The sequence below is a fragment of the Glandiceps talaboti genome, chromosome 10 (assembly GCF_964340395.1).
Source record: "Glandiceps talaboti chromosome 10, keGlaTala1.1, whole genome shotgun sequence".
Taxonomy (NCBI): Eukaryota; Metazoa; Hemichordata; class Enteropneusta; family Spengelidae; genus Glandiceps; species Glandiceps talaboti.
Window position 1 is genome coordinate 20,021,048 of NC_135558.1, and position 16,531 is coordinate 20,037,578.

The following is a 16,531-nucleotide window of genomic DNA, read 5'->3' on the forward strand; positions in this document are numbered from 1 at the left end:
TTTTGTTCCTTCACAGTGGATATTCTTCTCCTGTATTAAAGAAGAAAATGTGTCAATTTTCAGACATGTTGCCAGATACGATTAGATATTAAGTTATAGCAAGAACAGAATATAATGATACATAGGGTAGAGGTCAATATCAAACGTATATACATGTACATAGCAAGGACGTAAAGTCATTGGACAACAGAATACAGGAAATCGGAAATTAACGTGGATTAGAATTGGGTATTTATTTTGGAATTTTAATTGATAAAACACCTTTACGATGTTTTCTACATGAATGAACTGTGAGGAATAATGTACACCAAGTCCTTGTTTGTAACTCAATAAAGTGCAAATAAAGACAAAATGAAAAAAAAAACCATTGGACTCAAAAGTCTTGTCCAGACGTTATGGCAAAGGAATGTAACAATTTACAATTGAGTATTGTCGACGAATGAGTCGGAGCAGTTTTTTCACATCAAGGAAAGTAAATTTATATAAATTACGCAAAAGTGAAGTACTTGAAATTTCCATCAGATAAATATTATCTCTTTCTGAGTTCAGAGTATAAAGGGTAGACATGACAAAAGTGAAATTCGTCTTCTACACTATTGGATTGGTTTCACCTAGAGAGTACATATTCTTTCCACGCAATTGATGATCTGTTGCGATTCACAATGAATGCGACGAAATCATGAGACGATATAACTCTCTATCAATCCTTGTCGATAGCTTTAAGATACGACTCCTGACGAAAGAACAATTTAAATTTCTTGTACGAGTCCACTTTCGGAAACATGGATAAAGACCTGTACCAGCTTTGGTTGTCAATGTCTTGACAACGGTCTTTGAATAAATTCGCAAAACTCTCAACCCTCCCCACTCCTTGATGAAACTCCATGCTTCATCCATCCCAAACAGGAAGAGTAACATCTTGATATCATGAGTCCCATAAGACTTCCCTAGTTCGGCTTCATTAATTGAATTAACTAACATTTATGAACTAATCTATGTGATGGCATTGACAATAATCTAATCCAATATTTGATAATACGTAGAATTCTGAATGATCGAACAGTAAAACGCATTCTGATATGTTCTAAGGACGAAGCGTCGCAAGCGACACAATTAGTTGTGAAAAAAAATATTCGTACGTACGTACTTTGTCAGTCCATCAGTCTGTCTGTTTGTTTGTCTGTCTGTCTGTCTGTCTGTCTGTCTCTCTCTCTGTCTCTCTCTCTCTCTCTCTCTCTCTCTCCGTTTCGCCCATCAGACTATGTAAAAGCTCCTTTAGTTTCTCAGAACAATCTTTGCTAGAAAACGTGATGTAGTTATACACAAAACTATCCCCAACAGAGTCACCTAATATGATTTTAAAACCCTTATGTACGTACATAATCATACAGACAAACCGAACTGACCAGATTAAAACATTAGTCGCTAATGGTGTATGTTGGACGTAGATTGTCGCAGATTTAAAAAAAAATCTCCTGCAAGATTAGCCTTTGATAGCTCATGTTGTATTGAACACAGTTTGTCACCGACAAAAAAACCATATTGCAACAGTTATTGCGGATAATAGAGTAACGGTAGAATTTATGAATATTTCTTTTTAAAGGAATCAGAATACAATTTACACACAACACACGTTTATTCATTCACTTTTATTTTGATGATACCATGAAAAAAAAACATTCGTTCAAAGTTTCCAATGAACAGAAAAAGCAAGAATGAACATGAATTAATATAGATACCATTTCCTAATAAAGTACATTTCAGTCAAGCATAACTTGTCGATCATTAAATAACACACCCATTCGTCACAGTAGATCTGTAAATAAAGAAAACAGTTATTTAAATGAGTTTTGGGTGAAGTCGTAAACTTGACACTAAGTGTTGACTAACATTTATAACACATCAATTTGCTGTTGCCTCTGCACACAGTATGATGACATGTTCGACAAAAGTGCCTCCACCCATTTTTAGGTACAATTTATTTATCTATATATTTATTTGAGATGTCTACAGGATTACCCCATTTACAGACACTCTGAAATTGGAAAGACTAAAATACATACAATATTTACAAAACTAGTAAAAATAGAAATAAATAAATTAAAAGAAGATAAAAATTACCGAAATTGCGTTAAGTTCACACATCAACTATTTCATTTAGGACATCTTTTCTAAAAGTACTGAGACTTGAAAATGTGTCAGTGTTTGGAACGTGTTGATAAAATTGAAGGTCCTAGGTAAAAATGAGTTTTTCCTTTGAGTAGAATTAAAACGTGCCATTTTAAATGTGTAGTGGGAACGGAGATTCCTGGATGGCACATGAAACGGAACATTGACAATAATATACATTGAGTTAAAAGAGCCATTTAAGCATTTATATAAACGTTAACTTTGTAGACATTTCAATCGTAAACGGTCGAATTCTTAAAACATATTTGGAAATGACATGAAAGATGGTGTAATTGGATATAAACGAGAAGAGAAGAGAAGAGAAGAGAAGAGAAGAGAAGAGAAGAGAAGAGAAGAGAAGAGAAGAGAAGGGAAGGGAAGAGAAGGGAAGGGAAGGGGAGGGAAGAGAAGGGAAGGGAAGGGAGGGGAGAGGAGGGAAGGGGAGAGGAGGGAAATGAAGGGAAGGGAAGGGAAAGGGAAGGGAAGGGAAGGGAAGAGATTTGAATTGGGTATTGATGAACAATCGATAAAACCAATTAACTAATTGATTTTCAAATATCGGGAATGGAAGAAAATTAATGTAGGAACACATGTGCTCACTTTCACTCAAGCAATACTCCAATAGGTACAATAAACCCAACAACAAATGAACACACACACACACACACACACACACACACACACACATATATATATATATATATATATATATATATATATATATATATATATATATACACACAAATCTAGGCCGACATACATACATACATACATACATACATACATACATACATACATACATACATACATACATACATACATACATACATACATAAGTACATACATACATACATACATACATACATACATACATACATACATACATACATACATACATACATGTGAAATTAGAATAATAATTATATAGAATAAACAAATGCTTCTGGTTTAACAAGACAAGAAGAACGACCCACTGAAGCTTCGAATTCATAATTAAAAATTCTACTTCAAAATATAACGGATTTAAAGTTGCGAATTCTAATAATAGTACATATTTTACGACGTCAATACAATGAATTGATTTCATAAGTTGGTCAAACTTACCATTTGCAATCAATTCTGTACACGTTATTAGCCCATATCCCATGGACCACCTTCACCATCACTTGCACATGCACTCGATGACCCATACTTGTCATAGGTTCTACATGCGATGGGACTAGATGCACACCATCCGCCATCTTGGATAGCAAAGCAATAGAATCCCCGATCAGCTGCTACGGTAGCACACTTCTTCACGGAATTTTGTCGGGTCTTGTAGTCTGGTCCATCGAGTCTTGCATCAGAATCTTCCAATGTCGGGATAGCACGACTGGAATTATCTTTAAAACAACCAATTGAGCTGTATCCTGAATAAGCAAATATGTATAATAAGAGACTAAATTGAACTATTGAATATATTAATTAGTATTCACACGTAGTTGATTAGTGAAGGGATTTTAGGCTAATATATGATTGGTTGCCGAATATTAACATACTATTCAGGCAATTTCAGTCTATACTCTTGACCTTCCCACTTTAAGTTCTAGACATGTTTTGACAGCTTAGTTGAGTTGTGGTATCTCTTATTTGTAATGGATTGTTTGCGGTTTGCATGACTGGTTTTGAAAAGTACTGAGCAGTCAAAACAAGTCTGGAACTTAAAAGAAAAAGGCCAAGACTATAGCATTGATTGGTCAGTCGATCATCACCGCTGCGGCCTCCTGTTCAAACGTCTCGAAGCGGTGTGTCCTTTGCCTGGCATAAAAGCTATGCAACATATATGCTGACAAATCTAATTTATTAAATAAACACCCAGACTTGATATACGATCAACTTCTGTTGTATATGTGGCATCCACATCACGTGAAATGGAATTTTTGAACTTTGAATTTGGAACTTCATGGAACTATACCGTTAGTCGTCTGGTGATTGCAACTATTACTACTGATCTTCGCACACAGCTGATAGACCAAGTAATAACACCCGAATCACTCTCATATCTCGTATCCGACTCAACTTCTGTATGTACGTACCAGGATCACACTTGAACTTTAAAGGGAATTAGCTCAGACTACACACAGTGTTTAAAGATCTACACTGGAAATCAAGGCAAACACCCAGCATAGTGCCTCGTTCATTGACTTCCCGCGAAGCCAAGTCTCCCTACCAAAACTGAGTGAAGTGCCTGTCCCCAGTGTACTTTATTGTGACGTCCTTAAAGTCTAAATTTACATAACGCATGGCCAATGGCCAAATCATTATTTCTGGGCGTGATCATGCCCTAAAAGTATTCTTAAAACATTGATGAATGATCACTATGAATCCTAGATATTTAAGAAATGCAGACTGTCGTCTCATGTATTCGAGTATGCTTGGAATCCTGTGTGCCTTGAGACAGTCTTTTGACCTTTCAGTCAAACTAGGCCATGCGATGTTGTTAAAATATTAAGTTTACTGAAAATATAAATATGTCATCTGTGACACTTTCCCCTCTTTCCAAAATTTGTAACGCCCTCGTTACAGACTAAAATATCTAAAAAATAATTTACCCTTCATAAATGAAAATTGAAAAGTCTTAGAAGTAATTAATGCTGTTTCGTATGAAGTGTTAGAAATGTAAAATTTATACGACCCTTGAAAACTAAGATTGCTAAAATCTCAAATTCCGAACCAGATATACTTGTTTCGTCAACATGTACTTTAATGAATAAATGACATCAAAGAGAGACATCACAGATAATTAGAAAATTGAATCGTAGAATAATTATATCCTGAGTTGGCTATTGAATTGTGTACTTCTCAATCACATCACAAACATACGTTCGACTGGCCAGTCTTTTTCAATCATTCACACAATCATACTGATAGATATGACCATCCATAACGTACTGTTCGGGCCCCCTCTATTTTCATTAACACTATCAGACAAGTACATTCATCAATATAAGTCTCAGGTCTAAAGAACTTTGCTAGGAACTTTATATCCGCAGCATTTAAAAGTTGAACATAAAGAAATATAAATAGGAGAATGTTTTAATGTTGACCAAGTTATACCCGATTCATCGTGTACATAACTAAATTATAACATAAGTATTCCTATCTGAAAGGAATGTAGGTATCTGTCTCGTAAAATCAAATGATGACATTAAATATCTATGCTATGAATAAACATTAACTCTTAAATATTTCATCACGCCAATATTGAAAATTGTCACTGACAAACGGTCAGCATGCCATATTCGTGATCATATTCCAAATTGAATCTTTAACTGCAGACGAAATCAATATTATGAAAAATGGTGTAGCATAAAAGTGTGTGTCAGTGACGTCGTCTGTGTTTAGTGAAGTCAAAATTAACCAGTCAATGTTTTTCAAGTAATCTAAGTCCAGTAACTTGTGATTTCACCCTGATATCAGCTATCAAGAACACTGTCCTAAATGTATTGTCTTACAGCTATCCTTAAGTTACACTAACTAATCAGCTGTTACAGTCATCAAGAGAAGTCAGTTGCGCCAACACAATCATTGTCGTGTAAGAAACCCTACGTCATTATTTAAACATTACAGGCATCTTAGCTGTTCATCCATGTTTAAAATTTGACATCTTCAGTATGTTAACGACTTGTACAGAACTAATAAGACCATTAATATTAATCCAATAAGTCAATTTAGTTTTCATTACAAGTAACCTGATTGACCATAAGTAGGTTGGAAATTTTCTCATTGCAATTCAATATACCCTTTGAATCAATACCACTAGAAATTATGCACGCAGCTCAAGTGATAATGGTCCTTTCTGAGGAATTTCATAAATTCTTGCGGAATTTGAAAGGAAATTTGTATAGACAATAACACAGCTCATTTCGGTCGGATCTCTGTTTTACACTCAAATTTGAAAATCAAATATTTATCTTGTACTGCAGATTCAATAAAATATTATATCAACATGGTTCCTTCCTTTACTGTAGGAACTTTAAATCACACAGTCCGACTCAACGTGTGAGCAACGCATTTCTGTAGCGTTTTCGGCTCACAATAACTCAGAGTCAATAAAGCTTCGAGGAGTTTCCAATACTCCATACTTCAATAAATATTCTTATTAAAACTAAAATTTTCTCCATAGATAAATCAATAATATTCTTTCTGCTTGTACGCGACCATTGAGATGTAAAACAGCATCACTGAATTGGTTGTGGTAAGAAAATAGATTCCCAGAATTGTTCGTAGTCAAACTAAATCGAGCATACAATTATTATTTCTTATACATGCCTCTCATGATTAGCTTTGTACACACAGTAAAAAACCTCGCTGATCGTGAATAGAAATGAATTGAGCAATAATAATAATGTCAATCTTTAAAAAAAAGTTTTACTACCGTATGATTAATGAGTTCTTTGTCCATCAAAAGTCTTAAATATGTATTTCACATGCGAACTGCTGCGTTCTGTATTTATAAGCGTCCGATATCTTTTTGTTGAAAATTAAAGTGTTCTTCATACTCGTGCTTGTAGCAATCGAATGTCAGCTGGTCGCGTTGATGGCTTCACTTCAAAGTTTGTCATAGTCTTTATCGTTATCTCGTTATTCAAAATTCGACGGTTTCAGACACAATCTCTCCTGCTGCAATTTTATATTCCGTTACTGCAATATTATCAGTTCTAGTTCGTGCAGATTCCCACCATTGTAATATAATCATTAAAAGTTTCCTTTCGAAAAGTTCTTGAATCTTCTCCGCATCTTTTTTTTTGTACATACTTTTTCTTCTCGTGCAAGGCCAGATTTCCATCATTGTTTCTTCGTTACAGTGTTAATTTGTTTTACTCACCCAGTGGGGTTGTGTTTTTCTTCTTAAAGGTTGTCGGTAAGTCTTCGTAAGGTTCAAAATTGGTTCATTATACACACAAATGGTTGTTCAAGCCCCGGATCTCCATCAATATTACTTTCTGTTGTTCAAGCCCCGGATCGCCATCAATATTACTTTCTGTTGTTCAAGCCCCGGATCGCCACCATTATTACTACTGTTGTTCAAGCCCCGGATCTCCATCAATATTACTTTCTGTTGTTCAAGCCCCGGATCGCCACCAATATTACTACTGTTGTTCGAGCCCCGGATCTCCATCAATATTACTACTGTTGTTCGAGCCCCGGATCGCCACCAATATTACTACTGGTCTTCGCACACAGCTGATAGACCAAGTAATAACACCCGAATCACTCTCATATCTCGTATCCGACTCAACTTCTGTATGTACGTACCAGGATCACACTTGAACTTTAAAGGGAATTAGCTCAGACTACACACAGTGTTTAAAGATCTACACTGGAAATCAAGGCAAACACCCAGCATAGTGCCTCGTTCATTGACTTCCCGCGAAGCCAAGTCTCCCTACCAAAACTGAGTGAAGTGCCTGTCCCCAGTGTACTTTATTGTGACGTCCTTAAAGTCTAAATTTACATAACGCATGGCCAATGGCCAAATAATTATTTCTGGGCGTGATCATGCCCTAAAAGTATTCTTAAAACATTGATGAATGATCACTATGAATCCTAGATATTTATGAAATGCAGACTGTCGTCTCATGTATTCGAGTATGCTTGGAATCCTGTGTGCCTTGAGACAGTCTTTTGACCTTTCAGTCAAACTAGGCCATGCGATGTTGTTAAAATATTAAGTTTACTGAAAATATAAATATGTCATCTGTGACACAACAGCGTGACACACTCCCATGTATCTTGCTTGATACTGTGTTATTTACACTGTTTTACATACATATGTATTGATCACTGTCTATTCCAGCACAAACATTTTACATATATTGAGTTTATATATATATATATGAACAACACTTTATGGGGAGTCACACAGGTTATATGTTTGTTTATCCATCATATAATTGTGGGTTTTTTTTCACATGGGTTGGTTGTTCATATTTGGTTGCTTAAACTTTACAATACCCTTTGTATTACCACTGTCATTCTTCATACAAAGTATTTGAAAAGTATCTCTTATCCCTATATGAAAATGCTTTTCATATAGATGTAGGGGATTGATGTACTCTTCATTTAGGGGATGGATGTACTTTATATTTAGGGAAGTTTTATTTAGAGAGTGGGATTGTACTTTTTATTTAGGGGATAGATGGACTTTATATTTAGGGGAGAGAAATATTTTATTTAGGGGATGGATGTACTTTTTATTTAGGGGATATATGTACTTTATATTTAGGGGAGAGAAATATTTTATTTAGGGGATGGATGTACTTTTTATTTAGGGGATGGATGTACTTTATATTAAGGGGAGAGAAATATTTTATGTAGGGGATGGATGTACCTTATTTTTAAGGAGAGAGAAATATTTTTTTTAGGGGATGGATGCACTTTATATTTAGGGGAGAGAAATATTTTATTTAGGGGATGGATATATGTACTTTTTATTTAGGGGATGGATGTACTTTATATTAAGGGGAGAGAAATATTTTATGTAGGGGATGGATGTACTTTATTTTAAGGGGAGAGAAATATTTTATTTAGGGGATGAATGTACTTTATATTAAGGGGAGAGAAATATTTTATTTAGGGGATGGATGTACTTTATATTAGGGAATGAGCAATATTTTATTTAGGGGATGGATGTATTTTATATTAAGGGGAGAGATATTTTATTTAGGGGATGAATGTACTTTTTATTTAGGGGATTGATGCACTTTATATTTAGGGGAGATAAATATTTTATTTAGGGGATGGATGTACTTTATATTATGGGGAGAGAAATATTTTATTTAGGGGATGAATGTACTTTTTTATTTAGGGGATGGGTGTACTTTATATTAAGGGGAGAGAAATATTTTATTTAGGGGATGAATGTACTTTTTTATTTAGGGGATGGGTGTACTTTATATTAAGGGGAGAGAAATATTTTATGTAGGGGATGGATGTACTTTATTTTAAGGGGAGAGAAATATTTTATTTAGGGGATGGATGTACTTTATATTTAGGGGAGAGAAATATTTTATTTACGGGATGGATATATCTACTTTTTATTTAGGGGATGGATGTACTTTATATTAAGGGGAGAGAAATATTTTATGTAGGGGATGGATGTACTTTATTTTAAGGGGAGAGAAATATTTTATTTAGGGGATGGATGTACTTTTTATTTAGGGGATATATGTACTTTATATTTAGGGGAGAGAAATATTTTATTTAGGGGATGGATGTACTTTTTATTTAGGGGATGGATGTACTTTATATTAAGGGGAGAGAAATATTTTATGTAGGGGATGGATGTACCTTATTTTTAAGGAGAGAGAAATATTTTTTTTAGGGGATGGATGCACTTTATATTTAGGGGAGAGAAATATTTTATTTAGGGGATGGATATATGTACTTTTTATTTAGGGGATGGATGTACTTTATATTAAGGGGAGAGAAATATTTTATGTAGGGGATGGATGTACTTTATTTTAAGGGGAGAGAAATATTTTATTTAGGGGATGAATGTACTTTATATTAAGGGGAGAGAAATATTTTATTTAGGGGATGGATGTACTTTATATTAGGGAATGAGCAATATTTTATTTAGGGGATGGATGTATTTTATATTAAGGGGAGAGATATTTTATTTAGGGGATGAATGTACTTTTTATTTAGGGGATTGATGCACTTTATATTTAGGGGAGATAAATATTTTATTTAGGGGATGGATGTACTTTATATTATGGGGAGAGAAATATTTTATTTAGGGGATGAATGTACTTTTTTATTTAGGGGATGGGTGTACTTTATATTAAGGGGAGAGAAATATTTTATTTAGGGGATGAATGTACTTTTTTATTTAGGGGATGGGTGTACTTTATATTAAGGGGAGAGAAATATTTTATGTAGGGGATGGATGTACTTTATTTTAAGGGGAGAGAAATATTTTATTTAGGGGATGGATGTACTTTATATTTAGGGGAGAGAAATATTTTATTTAGGGGATGGATATATCTACTTTTTATTTAGGGGATGGATGTACTTTATATTAAGGGGAGAGAAATATTTTATGTAGGGGATGGATGTACTTTATTTTAAGGGGAGAGAAATATTTTATTTAGGGGATGGATGTACTTTATATTAAGGGGAGAGAAATATTTTATGTAGGGGATGGATGTACTTTATATTAAGGGGAGAGAAATATTTTATGTAGGGGATGGATGTACTTTATATTAAGGGGAGAGAAATATTATATTTAGGGGATGGATGTACTTTATATTAAGGGGAGAGAAATATTTTATTAAGGGGATGGATGTACTTTTTATTTAGGGGATGGATGTACTTTATATTAAGGGGAGAGAATTATTTTATTTAAGGGATGTATGTACTTTTTATTTAGTGGAGAGAAATATTTTATTGAGGGGATGGATGTACTTTTTATTGAGGGGAGAGAAATATTTTATTGAGGGGATGGATGTACTTTTTATTTAGTGGAGAGAAATATTTTATTATGGGGATGAATGTACTTTTTTATTTAGGGGATGGGTGTACTTTATATTAAGGGGAGAGAAATATTTTATGTAGGGGATGGATGTACTTTTTATTTAGGGGATGGATGTACTTTATATTAAGGGGAGAGGAATATTTTATGTGGGGGATGGATGTACTTTATTTTAAGGGGAGAGAAATATTTTATTTAGGGGATGGATGTACTTTATATTTAGGGGAGAGAAATATTTTATTTAGGGGATGGATATATCTACTTTTTATTTAGGGGATGGATGTACTTTATATTAAGGGGAGAAAAATATTTTATGTAGGGGATGGATGTACTTTATATTAAGGGGAGAGAAATATTTTATTTAGGGGATGGATGTACTTTATATTAAGGGGAGAGAAATATTTTATGTAGGGGATGGATGTACTTTATATTAAGGGGAGAGAAATATTTTATTTAGGGGATGGATGTACTTTATATTAAGGGGAGAGAAATATTTTATTTAGGGGATGAATGTACTTTTTTATTTAGGGGATGAATGTACTTTTTATTTAGTGGAGAGAAATATTTTATTTAGGGGATGGAAGTACTTTATATTTAGGAGATGGGTGTACTTTATATTTAGGGGATGGATGTACTTTTTATTTAGGGGATGGATGTACTTTTTTAGGGGAGAGATATATTTTATTTAGGGGACGGATGTACTTTATATTAAGGGGAGAGAATTATTTTATTTAGGGGATGGATGTACTTTATATTAAGGGGAGAGAATTATTTTATTTAGGGGATGGATGTACTTTATATTAAGGGGAGAGAATTATTTTATTTAGGGATGGATGTATGTTTTATATCGGGGATGGATGTACTTTATATTAAAGGGAGAGAAATATTTTATATCGGGGATGGATGTACTTTATAATAAGGAGAGAGCAATATTTTATTTAGGGGATGCATGTACTTTATATTAAGGTGAGAAATATTTTATTGAGGGGATGGATGCACTTTATATTAAGGGGACGGATGTTCTTTATATTTAGGGGAGAGAAATATTTTATTTAGGGGATGGATGTACTTTATATTAAGGGGAGAGAAATATTTTATTTAGGGGATGGATGTACTTTATATTAAGGGGAGAGAAATATTTTATTTAGGGGATGGATGTACTTTATATTAAGGGAAGAGAAATATTTTATTTAAGGGATGGAAGTACTTTTTATTAAGGGGAGAGAAATATTTTATTTAGGGGATGGATGTACTTTATTTTAAGGGAAGAGAAATATTTTATTTAAGGGATGGAAGTACTTTTTAGTAAGGGGAGAGAAATATTTTATTTAAGGGATGGAAGTACTTTTTATTAATGGGAGAGTATTGTATTTTATTTAGGGGATGGGTGTACTTTATTGATGCAATTACGATATATACCTACGCTTTTCCAGAGTTTTTAAAATATTTTTTATCTCTGGTTTTTAGTGCGGGGCCACGTTTGGGTTAGCAATGCCTTAGTAACCCCTGTTGTTATAGAAATGGTAATGTAACCACTTTTGTATGGATTATTGTATTGTACTTGCCTGTAGACTATTTTATAAAAGTGTGATATTAAAACAATATGGTTGCAGCTTGTGAATGATGTCTGTTTGTGTGTGAAGCCCATGGGTGTAAGTAAATGCAATAGATTACTTTGGTGAGATCACTTTTGACAAGTAGAAAGACACAAACTAAAACTATTATAATAATTGTATATGTGACATGACATATCAATGTCCATAGTTTAATTTGATCTAGTCAATCTATGAATGGACATTGATATGATTACACACACAACACAGTGTATGGATAAATCACATACAACTTTTGATTCAGTGTGGACTCCATGTGTATGTGGTAGAGACTCAGTGTTGACAGTCTCTTCAGTACAACATGGCTAGTGATGTTACCCCAGGCTGTAAAAACTTATCACTCCCTCAACTTGATCTAGTCAATTTATGAATGGACATTGATATGACTACACACACAACACAATGTATGTATCAATCAAATACAACTTTTGATTCAGTGTGGACTCCATGTGTATGTGGTAAAGACTTGGTGTTGACATGTCGTCATTAGTACAACATGGCTGGTGATGTTACCCCAGGCTATAAAAACTGATCACTCCCTTTGTGATCTAGTCAATCTATGAATGGACATTGATAATAATACACACACAACACAATGTATGTATCAATCAAATACAACTTCAAGTGTGCATAGTAAAGACTTTTTTCTATTTATTTCACCAGAAATTGTACAAAGGGTACATAACAGAAAAAAAGAGGAACAGGAAAAGCAAATAAGTCAATAAGCTACAAGTTCTGACAAAATTACTTCCAGCTAATAATTACACAAAAACTAAAAGAAAATGAAAAAAGAAGAGCAAAATATTCCTGGTGAGGACCATGGATATAGTCCACTGAGTTGACACTATCATCATTACAATGTGGTTTCATCACTAAGACAACACTATCATGTATAATGTACATACATGTATATGTAATAAACTACAACAAAAATGTTTTTTGTTTGTGTCCACCTTAATCTTGTCAAATGTATGGGTGCTACACTTGTAATATAGTCACTGTACTCAAATGTTCATTTTTGTCTGAATTTGCATATTTTGGAATATATAAATAGTTCGTTTGTAAACCGCCCTCCCTCCTCGATTTTCCAATCTCAGGGTGATGTCAAACACAGAACTTAATTTGCGCAGCCTAACATCTTTTCAGTCCCCAAAGAGCACCAGCTAGAGGAGACTATTATATTGGGTGCCATGTGTGTGTCCCATCAATGCGTTCACCCTCATAATTCTGGTATGCACCAGTAAACGAAAATCTGATGGCATCGAAAATGTTCAATATCCACACACATATTGAACATTGTGTGTGTACATCAGATTTTCGTTTATTAGTGTTTCATCGGACTTCAATGGACACTTCTAATTTATTAGCATTTCATGACATAATAAGTATTTTTGATGTTAAAAGCTGCAATAAATACAATCAAAATAATTAAATTAAAACTTCTGGGATACTTCTGGGGTATTTCTTTTGTAAGTTCGTTGTGTGTTTTGTGTACGTGATTGCGTGCGTGGGTGTGTTCAATGTTTATACTTTTAATTTCCGTTGAAAACAATAACACAAAGGTAGGAACCCGACATCGAAAGTTCAAATAGAAGTAGGTCATTGGCGGCCGCCTATGAATCAAATGTCATTCCGCTGGAATGATTTTTCGCGCATTTTTACTCCCCACGAAACAAGCTAAAATAAATTCCCAGCGTTTAATAAATATTCCATAGTACTCAATTTGCATATGACGTACTTTACTCGATATGGGAATATTTACATATTTTAAACTATTCTAGCATACTGAATTTATAGATGAGTGTCGACATGATGCTGCAATTATCTTCTGGCATTATCATCTAAGTTACTTGCATAATCATCTAAGTTGCTTGCATTATCATCTAAGTTACTTGCATTATCATCTAAGTTACTTGCATTATCATCTAAGTTGCTTGCATTATCATCTAAGTTACTTGCATTATCATCTAAGTTACTTGCATTATCATCTAAGTTACTTGCATTATCATCTAAGTTGCTTGCATTATCATCTAAGTTGCTTGCATTATCATCTAAGTTACTTGCATTATCATCTAAGTTGCTTGCATTATCATCTAAGTTACTTGCATTATCATCTAAGTTACTTGCATTATCATCTAATAAGTTACTTGCATAATCATCTAAGTTGCTTGCATTATCATCTAAGTTACTTGCATTATCATCTAATAAGTTACTTGCATAATCATCTAAGTTGCTTGCATTATCATCTAAGTTACTTGCATTATCATCTAAGTTACTTGCATAATCATCTAAGTTGCTTGCATTATCATCTAAGTTACTTGCATTATCATCTAAGTTACTTGCATAATCATCTAAGTTACTTGCATTATCATCTAAGTTACTTGCATTATCATCTAAGTTACTTGCATTATCATCTAAGTTACTTGCATTATCATCTAAGTTACTTGCATTATCATCTAAGTTACTTGCATTATCATCTAAGTTACTTGCATAATCATCTAAGTTGCTTGCATTATCATCTAAGTTACTTGCATTATCATCTAAGTTACTTGCATAATCATCTAAGTTACTTGCATTATCATCTAAGTTACTTGCATTATCATCTAAGTTACTTGCATTATCATCTAAGTTACTTGCATTATCATCTAAGTTACTTGCATTATCATCTAAGTTACTTGCATTATCATCTAAGTTACTTGCATTGTTGGGACTTCTTTGACATTTTCTTATACGTACAATTACGTCATTGCATCATATGTAAGTTATATCTTAAACCAGGTGTGAGTTCAGTCAATTACAAGTGAATGTTACCAGTTACGTGTACCTCAGTAAGTACAATACAGTGAATACCCTTTTGAATATGCAGCACAAATGGTGCTCCCCAAAAATATAATTTCGGTAATAATTGGGACCTTAGATAAGTAACCAGTCCATGATTTCCTTGATTAGACGGTGGAATGGTAGGCTTATATATAATTGCATAATTGTCATACATGAGTGGGCCACATTTCTTCATTTTTTAATTGGTCGCGTCGGTGGATAGTGATTACACTTTGTTGTTGATAACTTCAACTAGACAAGCATTGCATTCATGGGGTACGTGTATTACTAGTATGGTTATTCGTAAGGTGTATATTTGCAACGTCCTTTTCAATGCGTAATCGTGCTTTGTTATATAAATGTCTATATAATGTTAATGCTTCAGATATTAAGAAACATCGGCATACAGATCAGAGACCGTTGTAGACATGGTTTGTAAACTACTACGGGTATACTGTGTGCAGTTGTGGGTACGTAGATTTGCGAAAACAAAAGAAACGCACTTCCAATATTGGCTTTGTTGAGGGCGGGCTTTCTAGCAACCACCAATACTGGAGAAATGATACAACGATCAATCTAACAACCGAACCTTGACAACAAAACAAACTATGTCCTTAGGTCGTCTGCGAAAATGGTGAATGATACTGTAAATTAACCGTGAGTTGTGGAAGTAGCAGGCGACTGCTTGTCATAATTCTACTGATCGACACTGTAAGTGATGTTCTCAGAGTAATATCTGTGAGTAACAACGGAATATATCTCGGATAACGGAGTGAAAAACAACATCAAAGGGAGCTCGGTGTACAAAACCCGGAAGCTGTTTTGAGTTCTAGCCTTCTCCATCTGGAGTTTATCACACGTTTGAAAACATTCGTCACACACGTGTATTCGCGCCTTTCATTTTGCGTTAACTTCGAAATTTGCACCCCTTGTCCTTTCAGGAACAGAACACCATAAGATCTACCTTCAGCAGAGAAACATTGTGGGAAATCTTAACAAAGTTTACTGGCTTCAACCTGGATTAACACTTGAAGTTGAAGTTGAACCTACGTTGCCCTCTACGTTGGAATCAACCGGCCAGGCACCCAGTGCTTTACTGAACAGAGATTACGGTTATATCTGAGTTTTCAAAATGACGACTGCAGTGTCTCAACGGACCGGGGGTGAGCTGGCTTTAGCCCCGAACCCTCCACCCGGCAGTCCACAGAATACAGGTAGAACAGAATCCAGACAGTCGACACCGAGGCAAGTGAAAGTCACCAAAGTTGTCCTCCAGGACCCATCTCAAGACGACAGTAAGTTTGCGTGCTCACGGTTCCATCTGTTTTTACCACAGCTTTTGATTGCTACAAACCGATCATATGACAACAAATGGTTCCCAAAACAATTAATAATCTGTTTCCCAGTTCTT

At 34.4% G+C, this 16,531-nt stretch overlaps 1 protein-coding gene and 1 long non-coding RNA gene across 5 annotated transcripts in view; one reads left to right on the top strand and one right to left on the bottom strand.

The window, feature by feature from the left end:
• Nucleotides 1–1,634: 1,634 nt before the first annotated feature.
• LOC144440567 (uncharacterized) lies at nucleotides 1,635–4,375 on the bottom strand. Its single transcript, XR_013481212.1, has 3 exons — nucleotides 4,245–4,375; nucleotides 3,274–3,578; nucleotides 1,635–1,816 (listed from the first exon to the last, which is right to left on the bottom strand). It is a non-coding gene; the product is annotated as an uncharacterized LOC144440567 (long non-coding RNA).
• An 11,330-nt stretch (nucleotides 4,376–15,705) lies between these two features.
• LOC144441006 (axonemal dynein light chain domain-containing protein 1-like) overlaps nucleotides 15,706–16,531 on the top strand; it is a 30,404-nt gene continuing 29,578 nt past the window's right edge. For all 4 annotated transcript variants that reach the window (XM_078130511.1, XM_078130512.1, XM_078130514.1 and 1 more), the window contains exons 1-2: nucleotides 15,706–15,831; nucleotides 16,062–16,415. In XM_078130511.1, coding sequence (XP_077986637.1) covers nucleotides 16,253–16,415 — 163 coding nt within the window. In that variant the 5' untranslated portion in view covers nucleotides 15,706–15,831; nucleotides 16,062–16,252. The remainder of the gene's footprint in view (nucleotides 15,832–16,061; nucleotides 16,416–16,531) is intronic.